General features: G+C 37.7%; 1 protein-coding gene across 1 annotated transcript in view; it reads left to right on the forward strand.

Annotated features, from left to right (window-relative positions):
- Nucleotides 1-12,541, forward strand: part of fa2h (fatty acid 2-hydroxylase) — a 63,542-nt gene extending 51,001 nt beyond the window's left edge. Inside the window, exons 3-7 of the mRNA XM_022202613.2 lie at nt 1,121-1,263; nt 2,845-2,945; nt 4,234-4,406; nt 6,250-6,502; nt 10,730-12,541. Of these exons, the coding sequence (XP_022058305.2) occupies nt 1,121-1,263; nt 2,845-2,945; nt 4,234-4,406; nt 6,250-6,502; nt 10,730-10,797 (738 nt within the window). The 3' untranslated portion in view covers nt 10,798-12,541. The remainder of the gene's footprint in view (nt 1-1,120; nt 1,264-2,844; nt 2,946-4,233; nt 4,407-6,249; nt 6,503-10,729) is intronic.
- The last annotated feature ends 3,222 nt before the right edge of the window (nt 12,542-15,763 follow it).

A 15,763-nucleotide genomic window follows, 5' to 3' on the forward strand; every position in this document is an offset into this window, starting at 1 on the left:
GCTTTAAATATCAAATTGCAAAGTTTTTCCTGACAAATATTGCGATTTAATCAGCAATACATTCATTTTTAAAGTCGGGTTTTGGTTGATTATCCACAGTGTAATAGATTTCAACTATGTGACAGAGCATTAGCGCATTAAATACTATTAAAAGTGTTGCTTTTGCACAAGGATGGTGGCTTGAATTTGTAGAACCACAGTTTAAATCCAGTTAGATGTGCTGCCGAATATGGAACTGCAACATTTGTAAAGTTGCAAATTTCCAGCCAAAATCACCAATAATGTCAGTTTTGACTGGAGAAAATGAAAGCACGAGGGGAAAATGAGCAGATTATTTATATCTGGTTCAGTGATTTGCATTCTCTTTTTCTAAAATAACCACCTGGAATGTCACAAATCGACACCAAAACTGCTGCTAATTCACTCGACTGATCTCTCTCAGGGGTGTTATAATATTTCTACGACAGATTAAGCTGCCTTTATAACTTTGTAATGATTAAAAAGAGGCAATAAAAGCTCTGGGTTTGATAACCGTCACATGATAACTGTCAGTAGGAGCTTTTTACGTGATTCTTGCCATGAAAGTAAAGATAATCTGACTCATCTCTGGATTCCTCTGAGTCTAAACAAACGTTAGTGATCAACACACCTGTAAATCAGGTGAGTATGTCAGAAACAAAACCGTCACGCGGATGAGGAGCATCTTGTAGAGCTGCATTACATTATACGACTCCTGATACGTAAAGCAGTATAACTCATGTCTTTACTATCATCTGACTGGAGACCAGCTTCCCACCCAGAAACAGTCCAGTTAATGTTGCAAAACTGACTCTGGATCAGTCCTGACAGCCTCACGTGCTGCTGTGGCCATGACGAGCCTGTAAAGAGCTTATAAAAGCAGCTTCTGGCCTTTGGACTCGATGGAGATCTTTAATTGTGGCAATAACTCAGCGAGGGAACCTGGAGATGCTCACGCACTCACAAGTAAACTCCACATCCACACACTTCCTGGTTCCAGCTGGGTGGTTTTTTAACTCTCTGCTGCCACCTGCTGGACTGAAGCAACACTCCAGGTTTTCTCCAGGATGCCTTAAACTGAATCTGTTGTTTTAATCTGCAGGATTTGGTGGACTGGACGAAGCCGCTGGCCTGGCAGGTGGGTCACCTGGGAGAGAAGTACGACGCCTGGGTTCACCAACCGGTGGATAGACCCATCCGGCTGTTTGGGAACCCCTTCATGGAGGCCAGCACCAAAACTTCCTGGTAGGACAGGAGGCACTTTGTGTCTCTCTTAGTATTCAAATATTAAACTGGGATATATTTGTGTAATATTTGAGTATGTTGCATTTGATATCTTTGTCCATTCCTGCAGTTTCAACAAAACAAAATGTTTGATTTCAACTTTATCGATGCAGTTAAAGTGAAAAATTACTACTCACCTCCAAAATGAAGGTCACACATTTCATCTAGACACAGTGTTGCACAATTAAGCCTTTGAACGCCCTGTAGTTTCTTGTTGTTTTGCATTTTTCCTCACTGTCGGCTCATTTTTACATCCATCTAAAGTCCTGCACCTCTAAGGAAACAGAGCAACCACAGCTAGAAGTAGAAAGAACTCAGAAATGTCTTTGTGCAAAAATTATACGGTTATAATGTCATAAGAAACTAAAATTGAATATCTTTGATTATTTATTTTATTTTAATTGAAAATAAACTGGAATCAAGATTTACAATGTTTTCCAAGTTCCTACAGGTTCTGCCAATGCTGGAATAAAATGGTGACTTTACACATTAGAGATGTTTTACTACTTACATTTTTAGTTTGTTTCCACATTTGTACACTGCCTGCAGTTCAACCGAGTTTAGCACAAAAAATTCTGAATTTTTGCCATGAGATCATTGGACACAGCTGAATCAATAATGGCTTTCCAGTTGCATCGGGGAACACAGAATATTTTGTTTTTTGTTCAGAATCCAGACTGACCAAATTTTTTCTTTTTAGTAAATATTTAAATTATACATTTAGAATAAAACAATTTTGATGAAATGCCACAATTTTAAGCACAGACTTTGTCAAATTAAGGATTGAGAATGTCTTTTGTGTAATATGACACAGCTGTAACAAATTGGTGTTTTTTTAATTGTTTAAAGACAAGATATCTAATCTGTGTAAACGCTGCCTGCAGTTCAGTCGAGTTTAGCCAAAAATATCAAGATTTTAAGCTTAGATTTGGTTTTATAACCTGCGTCACTGATGAGTAGTTTGAGGACCTTCGAAATGTTAAAAATATGAGTTTTTAAATGGTGGAATTTTGGTGGTTTTATTTATTTAAAGACAAGATATCTAATCTTTGTAGACACTGCCTGTAGTTCAACCGAAAAATGTTATTTTTTGTCATTTGTTATTTCCTTTTTTTCATTGGAAATTGAAAATAAAACCATTTTAATGAAATATTGCCAGTTTCGGCTGACGTTTCCTGACAAGTTTCCCAAATAATCTGACCAGTCTTTGTGTTTTTACAGTTTCTGGTGGATTATTGGTCAAATTTTGGCAAGTTTTAGGAAAAATACGTGTTTTTTAAACTTGCAGACAAACTTTAGAGTCAGAGGATTAAAAATAACTAATCTTCCATTAAATTCATTAAGTTGTGAAGGTCGACTAACTGGAACAGCTTTTGGTTTTAGATTTATTTCAACAACACAGAACATCGTTATTTTTTTTCTCTTCCACTCTTATCTCTGAGCTGCATCCTGCTGAACATGATGCAGCAGAAAACAGCAGCAAAATGTGACATAAGTCTCGTTTGTTGTCATAAACAGAGCGACCGTGTTTTGTCTGTGCAGGTACTGGGTCCCGGTGGTTTGGCTTCCTATCGTCTTTTATTTCAGCTGGTATTGTTTAACCACGCTGGCAGAAGGAACCACCAGGATAGACGTGACTTCAGGTATCACAATAAAAACAGAGCCCTCTGCACGCAGAACAAATGCTATTCATCAGATTTATCACGTTTATCACAGGTAGAAGGTAAAGATTCCTCCTAACAACTTACAGTTGCATTAAGGCAGGATTTTAATGCTTTCTCTGCTGTGTTTGGTTGAAATTTGTATTGAAACTGTTTAAAACAAACCAGATAAAAGGTGTTAATTTTCAGTTTTATTTAAAATCCACGCAAAAATGTAGTTTAAAACAAATTTGTTTTAACAGCTGCAACAATTACTTGATTATATATATAATTATTCTTATTTTTATTATTAATATTTCAGTGACAATAATTAACTGATTAATTTACTTATACATTTAAATTAAAATAATTCTAAAATATTATTTTATTTTAGATTTTATTTATTCTATATCGTTTAACATAATTTAGTATAGTTTATTATAGTTGTTGTATAATTCAAGTTTAAATGGAAAACCAGCAGGGATAAAATAAATAAATGAAAATAAGTACAGTTAATATACGTAAACTATGTTTGTTCTTTTTTAAATAGCTGCAACCATTAGCTGATTCATTTACTTTTGATGGAAAAAAAATTACAGATTATTATTTAATTTAATTTTATATTGTATTATTTATTTTAAAGATGAATAAAGTTAAGTAGTAAAATCAAATGCAGTTATTATATGTAAGAAAGTTTTAATTAAATGAAACAGCTGCAGTAATTAGCTGATTCATTTATTTTGGATAGAAAATTAAATCATTTCTTTATTATTTTTTCGTATTATTTTTTCAATTATAAATGCATTTTATATAGTTTAATGTAATTTGATATAAATATTCAAATACTGAATATAAACTTTCATAATTTAGAATTTTTTAATCATTAATGAATACTTTTTTTTAAGTATCGTTATTTCAGGTACAAAAATGTAAAAATTATTGCACCTTAAGTTCTGAACTGATGACAAAAGAACAACGACCTTTTTAGAAACTACGTGTTTTAGAGTTTTTTAAGGAAGCTCAATTCATTTTTTTTTGATCCACGTTTTCATACATGTGTTCCTGCAGCATGTTTGTTATCATCGTGTTGATATCTGAAGTACTTTATTGATCCCTGAGGGGAAAGATAAAACATTACCATAAACATTAGCAGAAAAATACGTCCCAAAGCTATAAACATAAGCAGAAAATTACGAGCTTAAAATGTACAAATGTGCATTGTTCTAGGAAAATAAATAAATGGTACTGTGGTTATATTTGTAGTTATTGCATGTTGTGTTTGTGTCCTCAGACTTGTCCATCCCGGTCCATAAGTACATGTTCGTGCCTCTCTTCATGTTCGGATGGTTCCTGTGGTCCTTCATGGAGTACTGCATCCATCGCTTCGTCTTCCACATGAAGCCGCCAGCCCACAACTACTACCTCATCACGCTGCACTTCCTGCTGCACGGACAACACCACAAGGTAGGAGAGCAGCTTTATGTTGCTGCTTTATGGCCTCACAAAGCAGCAGTAGGTTTATATGACTCGCGATAAACCTCTTTTTTTAGTTTTAGTCAGACGTTATCAAACACATGGGGTTTTATCTGCATCTTATCGTGTCCCAGAGTGAAATTTAACATTCAGCAGAGAAAAACGGCTGCAACTGAGAGATTAACTGAGAATTTTTAGTTAGCGGTGGAGTTATGTGACGATCGGTGTTGGTCTGTCTGTCTGTCTGTCTGTCTGTCTGTTAGCAACATCACTCAAAAACAGACTAACAGATTTGGATGAAATGTTCAGGGAAGGTCAGAAATGACACAAGGACCACATGATTAGATTTTATCAGTGATGCAGCTTATAATCTGGATCCGCGTCACCGTAACCATGGCAACAAGTGAACACTACCTGCTGACGATCACATGATTGTGATCCTACTACAAATCCACCGCTGTGGACTTATCAGGACTTCTCCATCAGAAATCATACAAGGAACAACTGAATAAATTGTGGAGGTGTTTCTGAGTCCCATCAACTCCCGCCGCCTGCTACATATTTAGGTCACATGATTCGGTATCCGTACATAACGTACACATGCATAACACACGCCTGTGTTCAGTGCAAGGTCATTTTGTATTAAAGATTTCATCTGTTGGAAATCATGCAAGGACTGAACAGCCTTGGAGGAGTACTGAGCTCTGAGTGCTTTATTTGTATAATATAAGGTGTTTTTGGAGGCAGAAGAAGTGGCAGAAATGCATTGTGTTTGATTAATCCTCTTAACTGCAAGCGGTTTCTGGGTTTTTTGTTTGGTTTTTTTTTTTGCTCCTGTTGGCTCATTCTTCACTGCAGTATGAAGTGGAAACAGAACAACCATGACGAGAAGTAGAGATAACTCAGGAATGTCATATGTGCAATATTACAGTTATAATATCATAAATCGTTTAAAAAAAGGAAAATGAACGTGAGATTTATTGGATTATTTGTTTTACAAAAAAAGTAAAAAACCTGGAATAAACGTATAAAACATTGTTTTCAGATATTACCAACACAGGGAAAATAAAAAATAGTGGCTCTACGTACAGGGAGTCCTCAACTCAGATTTGTGTTCCTACGCGCGACGTAAGTCCATTTTCACCATAAGTCAGAACTCTGGCGAAAATATAAACAGCCGTTCCATGCATCACGATAGTTCTTCAGAAAAGTCATGAATACCAATGACTTTCATGTATGTATGAGTCATTTTATAAGAAGATTACAGAATACGTTGCACTGTTTTTGCAACTTGAGCATTTTACTTGATCTAATTTCACTTCCATGGAGACAGTTTTCTTTTTCTTCAAAGCACTGCCATCAGTAGAGTCTGACTTGCGCTTGGTAGCCATAATGAAGGGCAAAAAGTTAGTGAATGTAGCACAATCCAAGGTGGTGTACAACTGACAAATGTAAAAAAAAAGAAAAAAAAGAAAGGCGTCTTATAGTGTCATGTGACGACATATTCATCTGCTCCACTTGTTAACTACTTCTACGTAAGCAGTTCGAACATAACAACAAAACGGTGTAGGTCAAGGAAGTCTTAAACTGGGACCCTCTGTCCTATACAAGATATTTTACTTCTTCTATATCGAATTTTTTAGGATTTACGGCATTAAAATTGTCTTACAGCGCCGAAGACAATTCTGAGTTGTGAGTTTACAGTTGTTCTGTTGCTATTAACATACAGGACTTTATACTGCAGTGAGCAATGAGCCACAGTGATTTAAAATGGGACAGGACAAAGATTTTTAGGATTAAAAACTTGTCTTTTTTGCCATTTTTCCCCCCTTAGTCTCCGTTTGACGGCTCCCGGCTGGTCTTCCCTCCCGGTGTCGCCTCCATCGCAGTTGTAAGTTTCTACATGATCGTCTGCAAGATACTGCCGGAGATCCTCGGCATCTCGGTGTTTGTCGGAGGCCTCTGCGGCTACGTGGTCTACGACATGATCCACTACTACCTGCACTACGGATCGCCAAAGAGAGGATCATACATGTACGGCCTGAAAGCCTACCACGTCAAACACCACTTTGAGCACCAGAGAGCAGGTGAGAACTCGGAGACGTGACAACATATCGCTGCTAGCACAGGCGCTAAACATGTTGACAGTAGAAGTTACCGATGTTCCCTAAACACCTCACCGTGCAGGCTGCTCAGACAGGAGTGTGAGCAAACATTACTTTGAAAAAAGTCAAATAAGTTGTTCCAAGATGAGGGGTTTTACTGACATGCTGTTTTCCTAGAATAGAGCTTTTTACAAGTGGAGCGCATTTTTAAATGTTAATACCGAAGCTGAGCTATGCCAAAATTATTATTGTGATTAATAATTATTTGGACTGGGACTTAATTTAGATGAATTAATTACAGAAAAAAATTATTGCACCTTTCTCAGTTTCCTCATTTCTGTCACACCGGTAACACTGATGAACACTCCCGCCCAGTAGGTGGCGGTCATGAACCTAAAGTCTGTTTTCCAGCTGTGAAGAAGAAACACGGGAGACACTGAGTGAATCAGCACCATAGACATACACACGTGGACAAAATTGTTGGTACCCCTCAGTTAAAGAAGGAAAAACCCACAATTCTCACTGAAATCACTTGAAACTCACAAAAGTAACAATAAATAAAAATTTATTGAAAATTAAATAATCAAAAACAGCCATTACTTTTGAATTGTTGATTAACATAATTATTTAAAAAAACAAACTCATGAAACAGGCCTGGACAAAAATGATGGTACCTCTATAAAAGATTGAAAACTATTTGACCAGAGTGACATGATTAACTCAGGTGTGTCATTTAATTGACATCACAGGTGTTTCCAAACTCATAATCAGTCAGTCTGCCTATTTAAAGGGAGACAAGTAGTCACCCTGCTGTTTGGTGAAAAGGTGTGTACCACACTGAACATGGACAACAGAAAGCGAAGGAGAGAATTGTCCCAGGACATCCGAAAAAAAATTATAGACAAACATCTTAAAGGTAAAGGCTATAAGACCATCTCTAAACAGCTTGAAGTTCCTGTGACAACAGTGGCTCATATTATTCAGAAGTTCAAGACCCACGGGACAGTAGCCAACCTCCCTGGACGTGGCCGCAAGAGGAAAATTGATGACAAATTGAAGAGACGGATCGTTGGAATTGTATCCAAAGAGCCCAGAGCAACCTCCAAAGAAATTAAAGGTGAACTCCAAGGCCAAGGTACATCAGTGTCAGATCGCACCATTCGTCGTTGTTTGAGCCAAAGTGGACTTCATGGGAGACGACCAAGGAGGACACCACTGCTGAAAAAAACTCATAAAAAAGCCAGACTGGAATTTGCAAAAATGCATGTTGACAAGCCACAAAGCTTCTGGGAGAATGTCCTTTGGACAGATGAGACCAAACTGGAGCTTTTTGGTAAGGCACATCAACTCTATGTTCATGGACTCAAAAACCAAGCATACGAAGAAAAGAACACTGTCCCTACGGTGAAACATGGAGGAGGCTCAGTAATGTTTTGGGGCTGCTTTGCTGCATCTGGCACAGGATGTCTTGAAACTGTGCAAGGTACGATGAAATCTGAAGACTATCAAGGCATTCTGGAGAGAAATGTGCTGCCTAGTGTCAGAAAGCTTGGTCTCAGTCGCAGGTCATGGGTCTTCCAACAGGACAACCATCCAAAACACACAGCCAAAAACACCCAAGAATGGCTGAGAGAAAAGCGTTGGACTATTCTAAAGTGGCCTTCTATGAGCCCAGATCTGAATCCCATTGAACATATGTGGAAGGAGCTGAAACATGCCATTTGGAGAAGACACCCATCAAACCTGAGACAACTGGAGCTGTTTGCTCATGAGGAGTGGGCCAAAATACCTGTTGACAGCTGCAGAACGCTCATTGACAAATACAGAAATCGTTTAATTGCAGTGATTGCCTCAAAAGGTTGTGCAACAAAATATTAAGTTATGGGTACCATCATTTTTGTCCAGCCCTATTTCATTAGTTTGTTTTTTTAAATAATTATGTTAATCAACAATTCAAAAGTGATGGCTGATTTTGATTATTTAATTTTCAATAAATTTTTATTTATTGTTACTTTTGTGAGTTTCAAGTGATTTCAGTGAGAATTGTGGGTTTTTCCTTCTTTAACTGAGGGGTACCAACAATTTTGTCCACGTGTGTATATACGTAGACGCCTCATTGACTGCGGCTGCCCACTCGAGCGATGTGCCTGCAGCGCCGCCATCTTGGACAGGGGCCAGCCGAGGCAGCGGTGCATAGACATCTATGGAGGAGAGAGGTACTGCGGAATCTAAAAGTGGAATTATTCGCCGAATTTTGAACCGATTGCCAAACTATTTGATTTTTAGAAACGTCACACGTGTAGCTACTATACAAGGTGCTCGGATATTTTTTTACAATGCAGGTTTTGCCATACTGCTATTATTACTACTGTTAATAATAATAATTATTATTATTACTACTCTTAATATTATATCAATTATTACTATTATTACTGCTATTATTACTATTATTTTTATCATTATTATTACTGTTATTATTACTATTATATCACGTGTATAAATCACGTTCTTTGGGAAAGCTTAAACATGTGAGAAAAGTAGCTAAAGATAAAGAATTGTCTACAACAAAAATAGTTCCATCATAAATCAGGGCTATTAGATCAATCAGATGCTGTATTCTAACCCACCAATTACTGCAGTAAGTTGCTAGGAACGCTAGATTCATAACATCGAATTTTAAACAAAAAAATGTCTCAGATTAGTAATTTCACCGGTAAGCAGCTGTGTAATACACAGGATGATGCAGAGAGCTGGTTAGATCATGGGTAGTAGAAGCCAGACACGGAGCTGAGGGGTTCTATCCGTCTTCTCGGCGTTTATTTCACTCTAGCTATGACAACCTGCTAACAATATATTATTTCTTACATACATCTTACATGTGAAAAGTAATCCCACATGCTCTTGTTCCCTTACAGCGCTCATTAGAGCATCCATAGGCTGAACAGAAGTCCGGCATCTAAGTGTTGAGTGGCAAAACCAGCATTGTAAAAAAATATCCGAGCAGTTTGTATAGTAGCTACACGTGTGACGTTTCTAAAAATCAAACAGTTTGGCAATCGGTTCAAAATTCGGCGAATAATTCCACTTTTAGATTCAGCAGTACCTCTCTCCTCCATAGATGTCTATGCACCGCTGCCTCGGCTGGCCCCGGTCCAAGATGGCGGCGCTGTAAGCACGTCTCTCGACAGCCTATGAGGCGTCTACCTATATATGTCTATGATCAGCACAAGAAAGCTTGGTGAACGGTGAAGGAAGACGAGAGGCACTGAGCTTGTTGGGCAGATCTTTTAAAAATCTTCCTGATGGGAGCTTGGATAAAAGTGTGGTTGTGTGCAAACTGTGCAACAAAGAGTTTCCTGATCACCTCAATGCAAAACATGTTGCTGTTAGCATCAGAGCTAGCGTTAGCTACAACAGTCCTGGTATGGAAAGCGGTGTAGCCATCCCATAACTGAACACTTTTCAAGACATTTAAAGTGCTTGAGTTTACAAAAAGTCTTTAAATGTTGAATATATTCTCTATAGTTGCACTTTCAGTTTACAGTAATCTGTGATTGTAGTAGATTAATTTCTTTAATCACGTCCCACCACCAATAATTATTACTTTGCAGCCCTGCTACTGCGTTAGCTACTGTAATGTTGCGCTTTTCATCATCCTTCAATTCGCTCGCTATCTTCAGGTGTTTTTGAGTTGGACCTCCTTCTCCTCTGATAGGCCGATTATCGTGGTCATCATTTGGCATTTTTCCAATTATCGATATCTGTATTTTTATTTGCCGATTATTGCTAACTTGAATGCTACTCCAGGTCTGATGCAGCATCCTCTCTCTGTCTGTCATCGCTCTGCGGTCTCAGAAATGTCTCTCAAGCAGCAAAAAAACGAAAAAGAAACCAGGAATTAGCTTCTCTCAGAGTGGCTAAAGTTATGCTAACGGCTAAGTTACAAGGCAGCCACAGATGAACCTGAAACAGAGTCTGGAAAACAGTAGTGAATAATACTTTAAGATCTGGACCTTAGTGGACAATATAAGTGATAAAACAGTGAAAGATTAAAAAAATAGAGAAGAAGAGTAGACGGAAATTAAACTTAAAAACTATGGTTATTGCAGCCTCAGTTAGAGCGACACCAAAACGCCCTTTACTCGCACGAATGCAACCACCAACATTCTAGAGCATTCTACATTCTAACTTTGCTGTTTTTCTGTGCAGGTTTTGGAATCACCACCACGTTCTGGGACCACCCCTTCAATACAGTGATTCCCGATGAGAAGTTCTAATGTATGAACGGCTCTGCTAAAGGGCCACAGGACTTTTCAACCTCCTCCTTAGCAACCCATATGCTCTGTTTGCCTCTGACCAAACCAGGACGCCTCTCCCGGGCTGCCGCAGCTAATCACGTTAACCAGCGGCGCAGTAATCCTTCCGGCTCAGTCTGCTGCACTATCCACTCACTGTGATTATCCCCAAAAGGCCTCTCTGTGCCATTTCTAATCACCTGCTGCACTCTTCATCTGCCAAGATTTCGCCACTTAGAGGAAGAAACCGACAACGAAGCCTGTGGATCTCATTAAAACTCACACTTAAAGTTAAAAAAATAACATTGTAATCGTACACGCATGCAAAAATGTGTCCGAGATGGAAAAGCAAGTGATAGAAAGTGGAGTGAAAGTAGAGTAGAGTGATGCGAGAGTGATGTTTGTGTGTGAAAAACTCAGGAAACTCTTTATCTGCATATCACAGCTGATTGTTTTTCGTTTTTTTTGCACGCTGCTGCTGTCGACCGACTCAGAAAATGCTTTTGATTTCTCTCAGTTTTTAATTTATTAATGATCCTCAGAAGCTGCAGAGGCGAGATTACACTGTAGTTTATAGTTTGATGTACTCTCTGGAAACAAAGCCCACAGTGGAGATATATTTTTGCAAAGTCTGTTGTTATAATTGTTCTTTTTTTTCCCTCTTTAATGATATGACAAAAATGTAAAAAAGCAAAAAAAATCATTTTGTAAAAGATGCTTTGTACAGAAGGAGATCGGATTATGTAGAGAGACGGTGTCTGAGGATGGATTTAGATTTAAAGAGCGATGCGTTGTCATGGTGACGGAGGAGACGGAGTTAGAGGTATGAAGCCGGACCGTTGGACCTCCTGCTGTGAGGATCTCGGAGGCCCCAAAAGTCTGAAAAATATCGTAAAATTTTGCTCATTTTAGCCTCTGCTCTGCGTCACTCCATCCTCTGTTGCTGTTTTCGGCCTCCGTAGATCCTCTCGGGATGAAGATTTACCTCTGACTCGACAACAGGAGGTCTCCACGGTAACGGGCGGATCCTCAAAAACAAAAAGTCTCCTCGAAAAACACCCGAAAGCAGAACAAAACCTCCTTTTTACACAATTAACTAGAGCACAGAGAGGAAAAATGTACTCCTACTGCGAGAAATCTTTTATATTTTCTAGCTTGAATAAAGATTTACATCATCGTATAAACGTGTATATATAATCTCACACATCTGTTTGTTTGAAATAATGTGCAAAAATTGATGTTTTGAAGAAGAGGAAACTCCATTTTCAGCAATAATAATGAAGTGTCTAATATAAAAAGGTTCCAACAGGGCTGCTGGGTTGAGCAAAATTCCAAATGTGTCATTTTGTCTACAGATAATATTTGATATATTGATTATAAAAGATGTTTTTTTCCAGAAAGAACCAAATAAAATCTATATTTTTGATGCTTGTAATGATGTCAGAGACCAAACTAAAGTGATTGTTGACGGCTGCTTGGCTAAAATGATTCCAGCTGTTGGAATATTCTGATCTTATTTATGTGTATTTATGTGATGAACGATGAAAAAAAACAGCAGCTTGTGAGCTTTGATTCCGACACAAGGCGACTTTGTGCTAAATGACATAAAGAAATAAAATAATGTTTCCTAAATCTGTTTACTTAAATATCTAATAACTATATTTTGGAATTTTAAATGTCTATGCAAATGCAACGTATTTGTAAATAAATGTCTGTATATTTCTGATGTTTGGCTCCTCCTGTGTGTTTTTTTTTGTTTGTTTTTTGTGCAATACCTGGAAGATTTTACAGAAACAACATTGAGTTTGAACAACCTCCAACCACCAGGGGGCGACAGAGTGCATTATGGGAGGTGTAGGATCCACAACTCTTCAGATGTGTGGTGTTAAAATTATGCTTCTTTTTTGAGAAATACAAAGCCTACAAAAAGTGTTGACCCACCTCAGAGGTTTTCTCCTTTTATTACTTTAGAACATCAGTTTAATTAGACTTTTTTAAAACAAGAATTTACTCAAAAACCAAGACTTTAATGTGAGAACTGCTTTAGATTCTACTGCTGCAGGTCTTTAGTAAACTTTATGGATGAATATTGGAGCTAAATGTGGAAAAAATATTCTCTTTAATGCTTCATACAACTCAGAATGCTGTTTCTTGTGTGTGTCTACCCTGTAAAAATAATTTTTAAAATAGTTTTTAACCTTTTTTTAAAAAATTATTTACAGATTTTCTTTTTTTAACAGATCAAATTCAAGATTTAACATTCAGTAAAATTAGTTAAAAGAGTATTGTAGGGTTTTTTTGTTTGTTTGTTTATTTGCTTTTTTAGGACTGAATCGTGGTCAATTTAATTTGACTTTTTTTGACAAGAATTTATCCCCAAGAAAGTTTCTTTCATGTCAAAGTGAAACCTAGCCTAGCCACGCTAGACCCAGCTCTGAAGACACAAGGGTCTAGGAACTCTCGACAGGGAGGGAGGCGGGCTAAAAGTAGGGATGGCTTGATACCACTTTTTCACATCCGATACCAATATCGATACTGCAGCCTTGAGGATCGGCCGATACCGATCCGATACCGATATGATTCTTTTTGTCATTCTAAAAGTTGTTAATAATACATGGATGTAATTTGCTTGACACTGACATCTAAAAACACCACGTTCATTGTACAACACCTGTTCTGGTCCCCTAAAGAAAGAAGGAAAACATGTGACAACAAGTTATGTGTAACTGCTGTGGCTTTATTAAAACTTAAAGCTCACATCACTTTTAACAGCGTTCGTAAACACAACAGACCCAGCTGCACCATTCAGATGTTTGAAATAAAACTGCAACTTGGTGCACATATTTAAATTAAACTAAATAATCCCAGTGTATAAACAGAAAAGTTACATTATACCTCAATGGCATTGCAAGGCTGCAATAAATAATTTTATGAATTAACATAAAATAATAGCATCTCCACTAGAACAATGTAGGTAGTACTCAGTAAGTTACATTTGGCTTCTCAAGACACACAATCAGAACAATAAAATTCTAGGCTATACACCTGATTTGCTGCACCAAAACAAAAACAGAAAAACAAGGGTAAACAGTGATAGTGCAATCTAGTGTCTTTCTTCTTTTACATGCAGCCACTGATGTTGTACTGTATGTAAAACATTTATGAAACTAAATATTAGAATGAACACTATTCCAATACTCACATTATGTTCACAGAAAACAATAAAACATGCTAGCTGCCTGATGTTGAACTGAAAATACTTAAGCTGCCTTGTCTTGCAAGATGAGGGACAGATTTTTCTTCAGACAGATGAACATTTCAGCCTTCTCAGCTGTCAGTCTGCTCCTTTTTTCATCAATAATGTTGAAGGCTGTGCTAAAGAGCTTCTCAGAAAGGCCTGTCGTCAGTTTAGCTTTAGGAGAGAGGATTTTATTATCCAGCTTATCTGTGGTGTAATTTAAATGTCATAACTGTAGTGTTTATCATTACTTTGGACATATTGTGGGAGTTTATTTTTCCAATCTACACTTCAGGAATACGTACCACAACATGTGAATCAGTCATTAAACAATGTTAACGACTAGAGAGTAGATTTACTGTTTTCTCCAGTTTAACTTCAGAGACTCAGCAGATATTTAGGACTACTGACAACACAGAAGCTTAACCTTACTGTTTTAAACACATTTAGGTTTTCTAAATGTTACAGTAATGTGAACCAGCACCTCCATGAACAGTTTTAACTAAATGTACCACATTACACAAACACAACACACTTCAGCTGTTTACATGAAACTCAACACAAACATTGTTAGCTTAATGCTACTTTAGCTTTAATCAGGCTACGACTGAGCAGCTAGATCGGTTCGCATCGCCAACATTAAAGCTAATATTTACTAGATGCTAACTTTCTTCTCTGGTCAACACACACAGAAATAAACTCCACCAACATCTAGAGTGTATGGTACACATTATATCTAACACTAAAGCTGCATATAAAGTGCATTAAAAGCGGGACTGATAAGAAAATAAACACTTACCGACCAATCAGAGTCCTTTCAGTGTCTGCTGGTAGAATCAGCCGAAGGTAGAAAACTGGTTAAAACAAGCCAACAGGCAGAAAAACTGTCTGTGGAAAAGGTTCTGATGCTTCACCGATAAATAAACCAATAGTTATTATATCAGAATTAATTCAAAGGAGGAGAACAGAGTCTGGGTTGTCTCCTCCATAGGACCTGTCAATCATTCTACACCCGACTGTCAATCAAGTAGCCCCGCCCCCTGACTTCACAAAACTTTAACGTTCTATAAAAAATTCTATATTGACTTATTTTAAGATCGTCCACCTGATCTGTCATTTTGACCATGAAAACTAACGGGAAAAAAAATTATATACAGTCTGTGCACAGTACTCCGTTTGGCTCCACACTTGCTGATGACCACTTCCAGTCTCAGAAAATGAAAAAAACTGACCTTTTTCCGTTTCTGTCTCTTATGTACTATTCGCACGGAATTAGTAGTGGACCACTGGTAATTTGTGAATTACTCCAGGACATCTGTGTTTCTCGCAGTGCATTCACACGGGATAAGCGAACTCTGTATTTTACTTGAATTTACTGACATTACAGCCCGGATATGATGTAAAATGTGTGCAGGTCGCAACATCCGCTGTTGTCATGTCCATGGCAGAGCCTTAGAGATAGTCAGAGTTGCGACACTCATGCTCTCGCAGCGGGGCGGTCACGTGGTTCATGTAAGCCTGAATAGTTCCAAACAGCCAGCGCTGTCATTTCCTTCTATGGGACTGAGAGCGGCGATTTCACGGTAAAAAAGGAATAAAATCACACCTCCAAGTACTTGTTTGATTATTAATTCATTGGAGTATGTATGTAAATGTCAGTTTTACATTTTGAGCCGTAAGGTGACATATTAAAGACACTTCTGGGGTTTT

The sequence above is a fragment of the Acanthochromis polyacanthus genome, chromosome 8 (assembly GCF_021347895.1).
Source record: "Acanthochromis polyacanthus isolate Apoly-LR-REF ecotype Palm Island chromosome 8, KAUST_Apoly_ChrSc, whole genome shotgun sequence".
NCBI lineage: Eukaryota > Metazoa > Chordata > Actinopteri > Pomacentridae > Acanthochromis > Acanthochromis polyacanthus.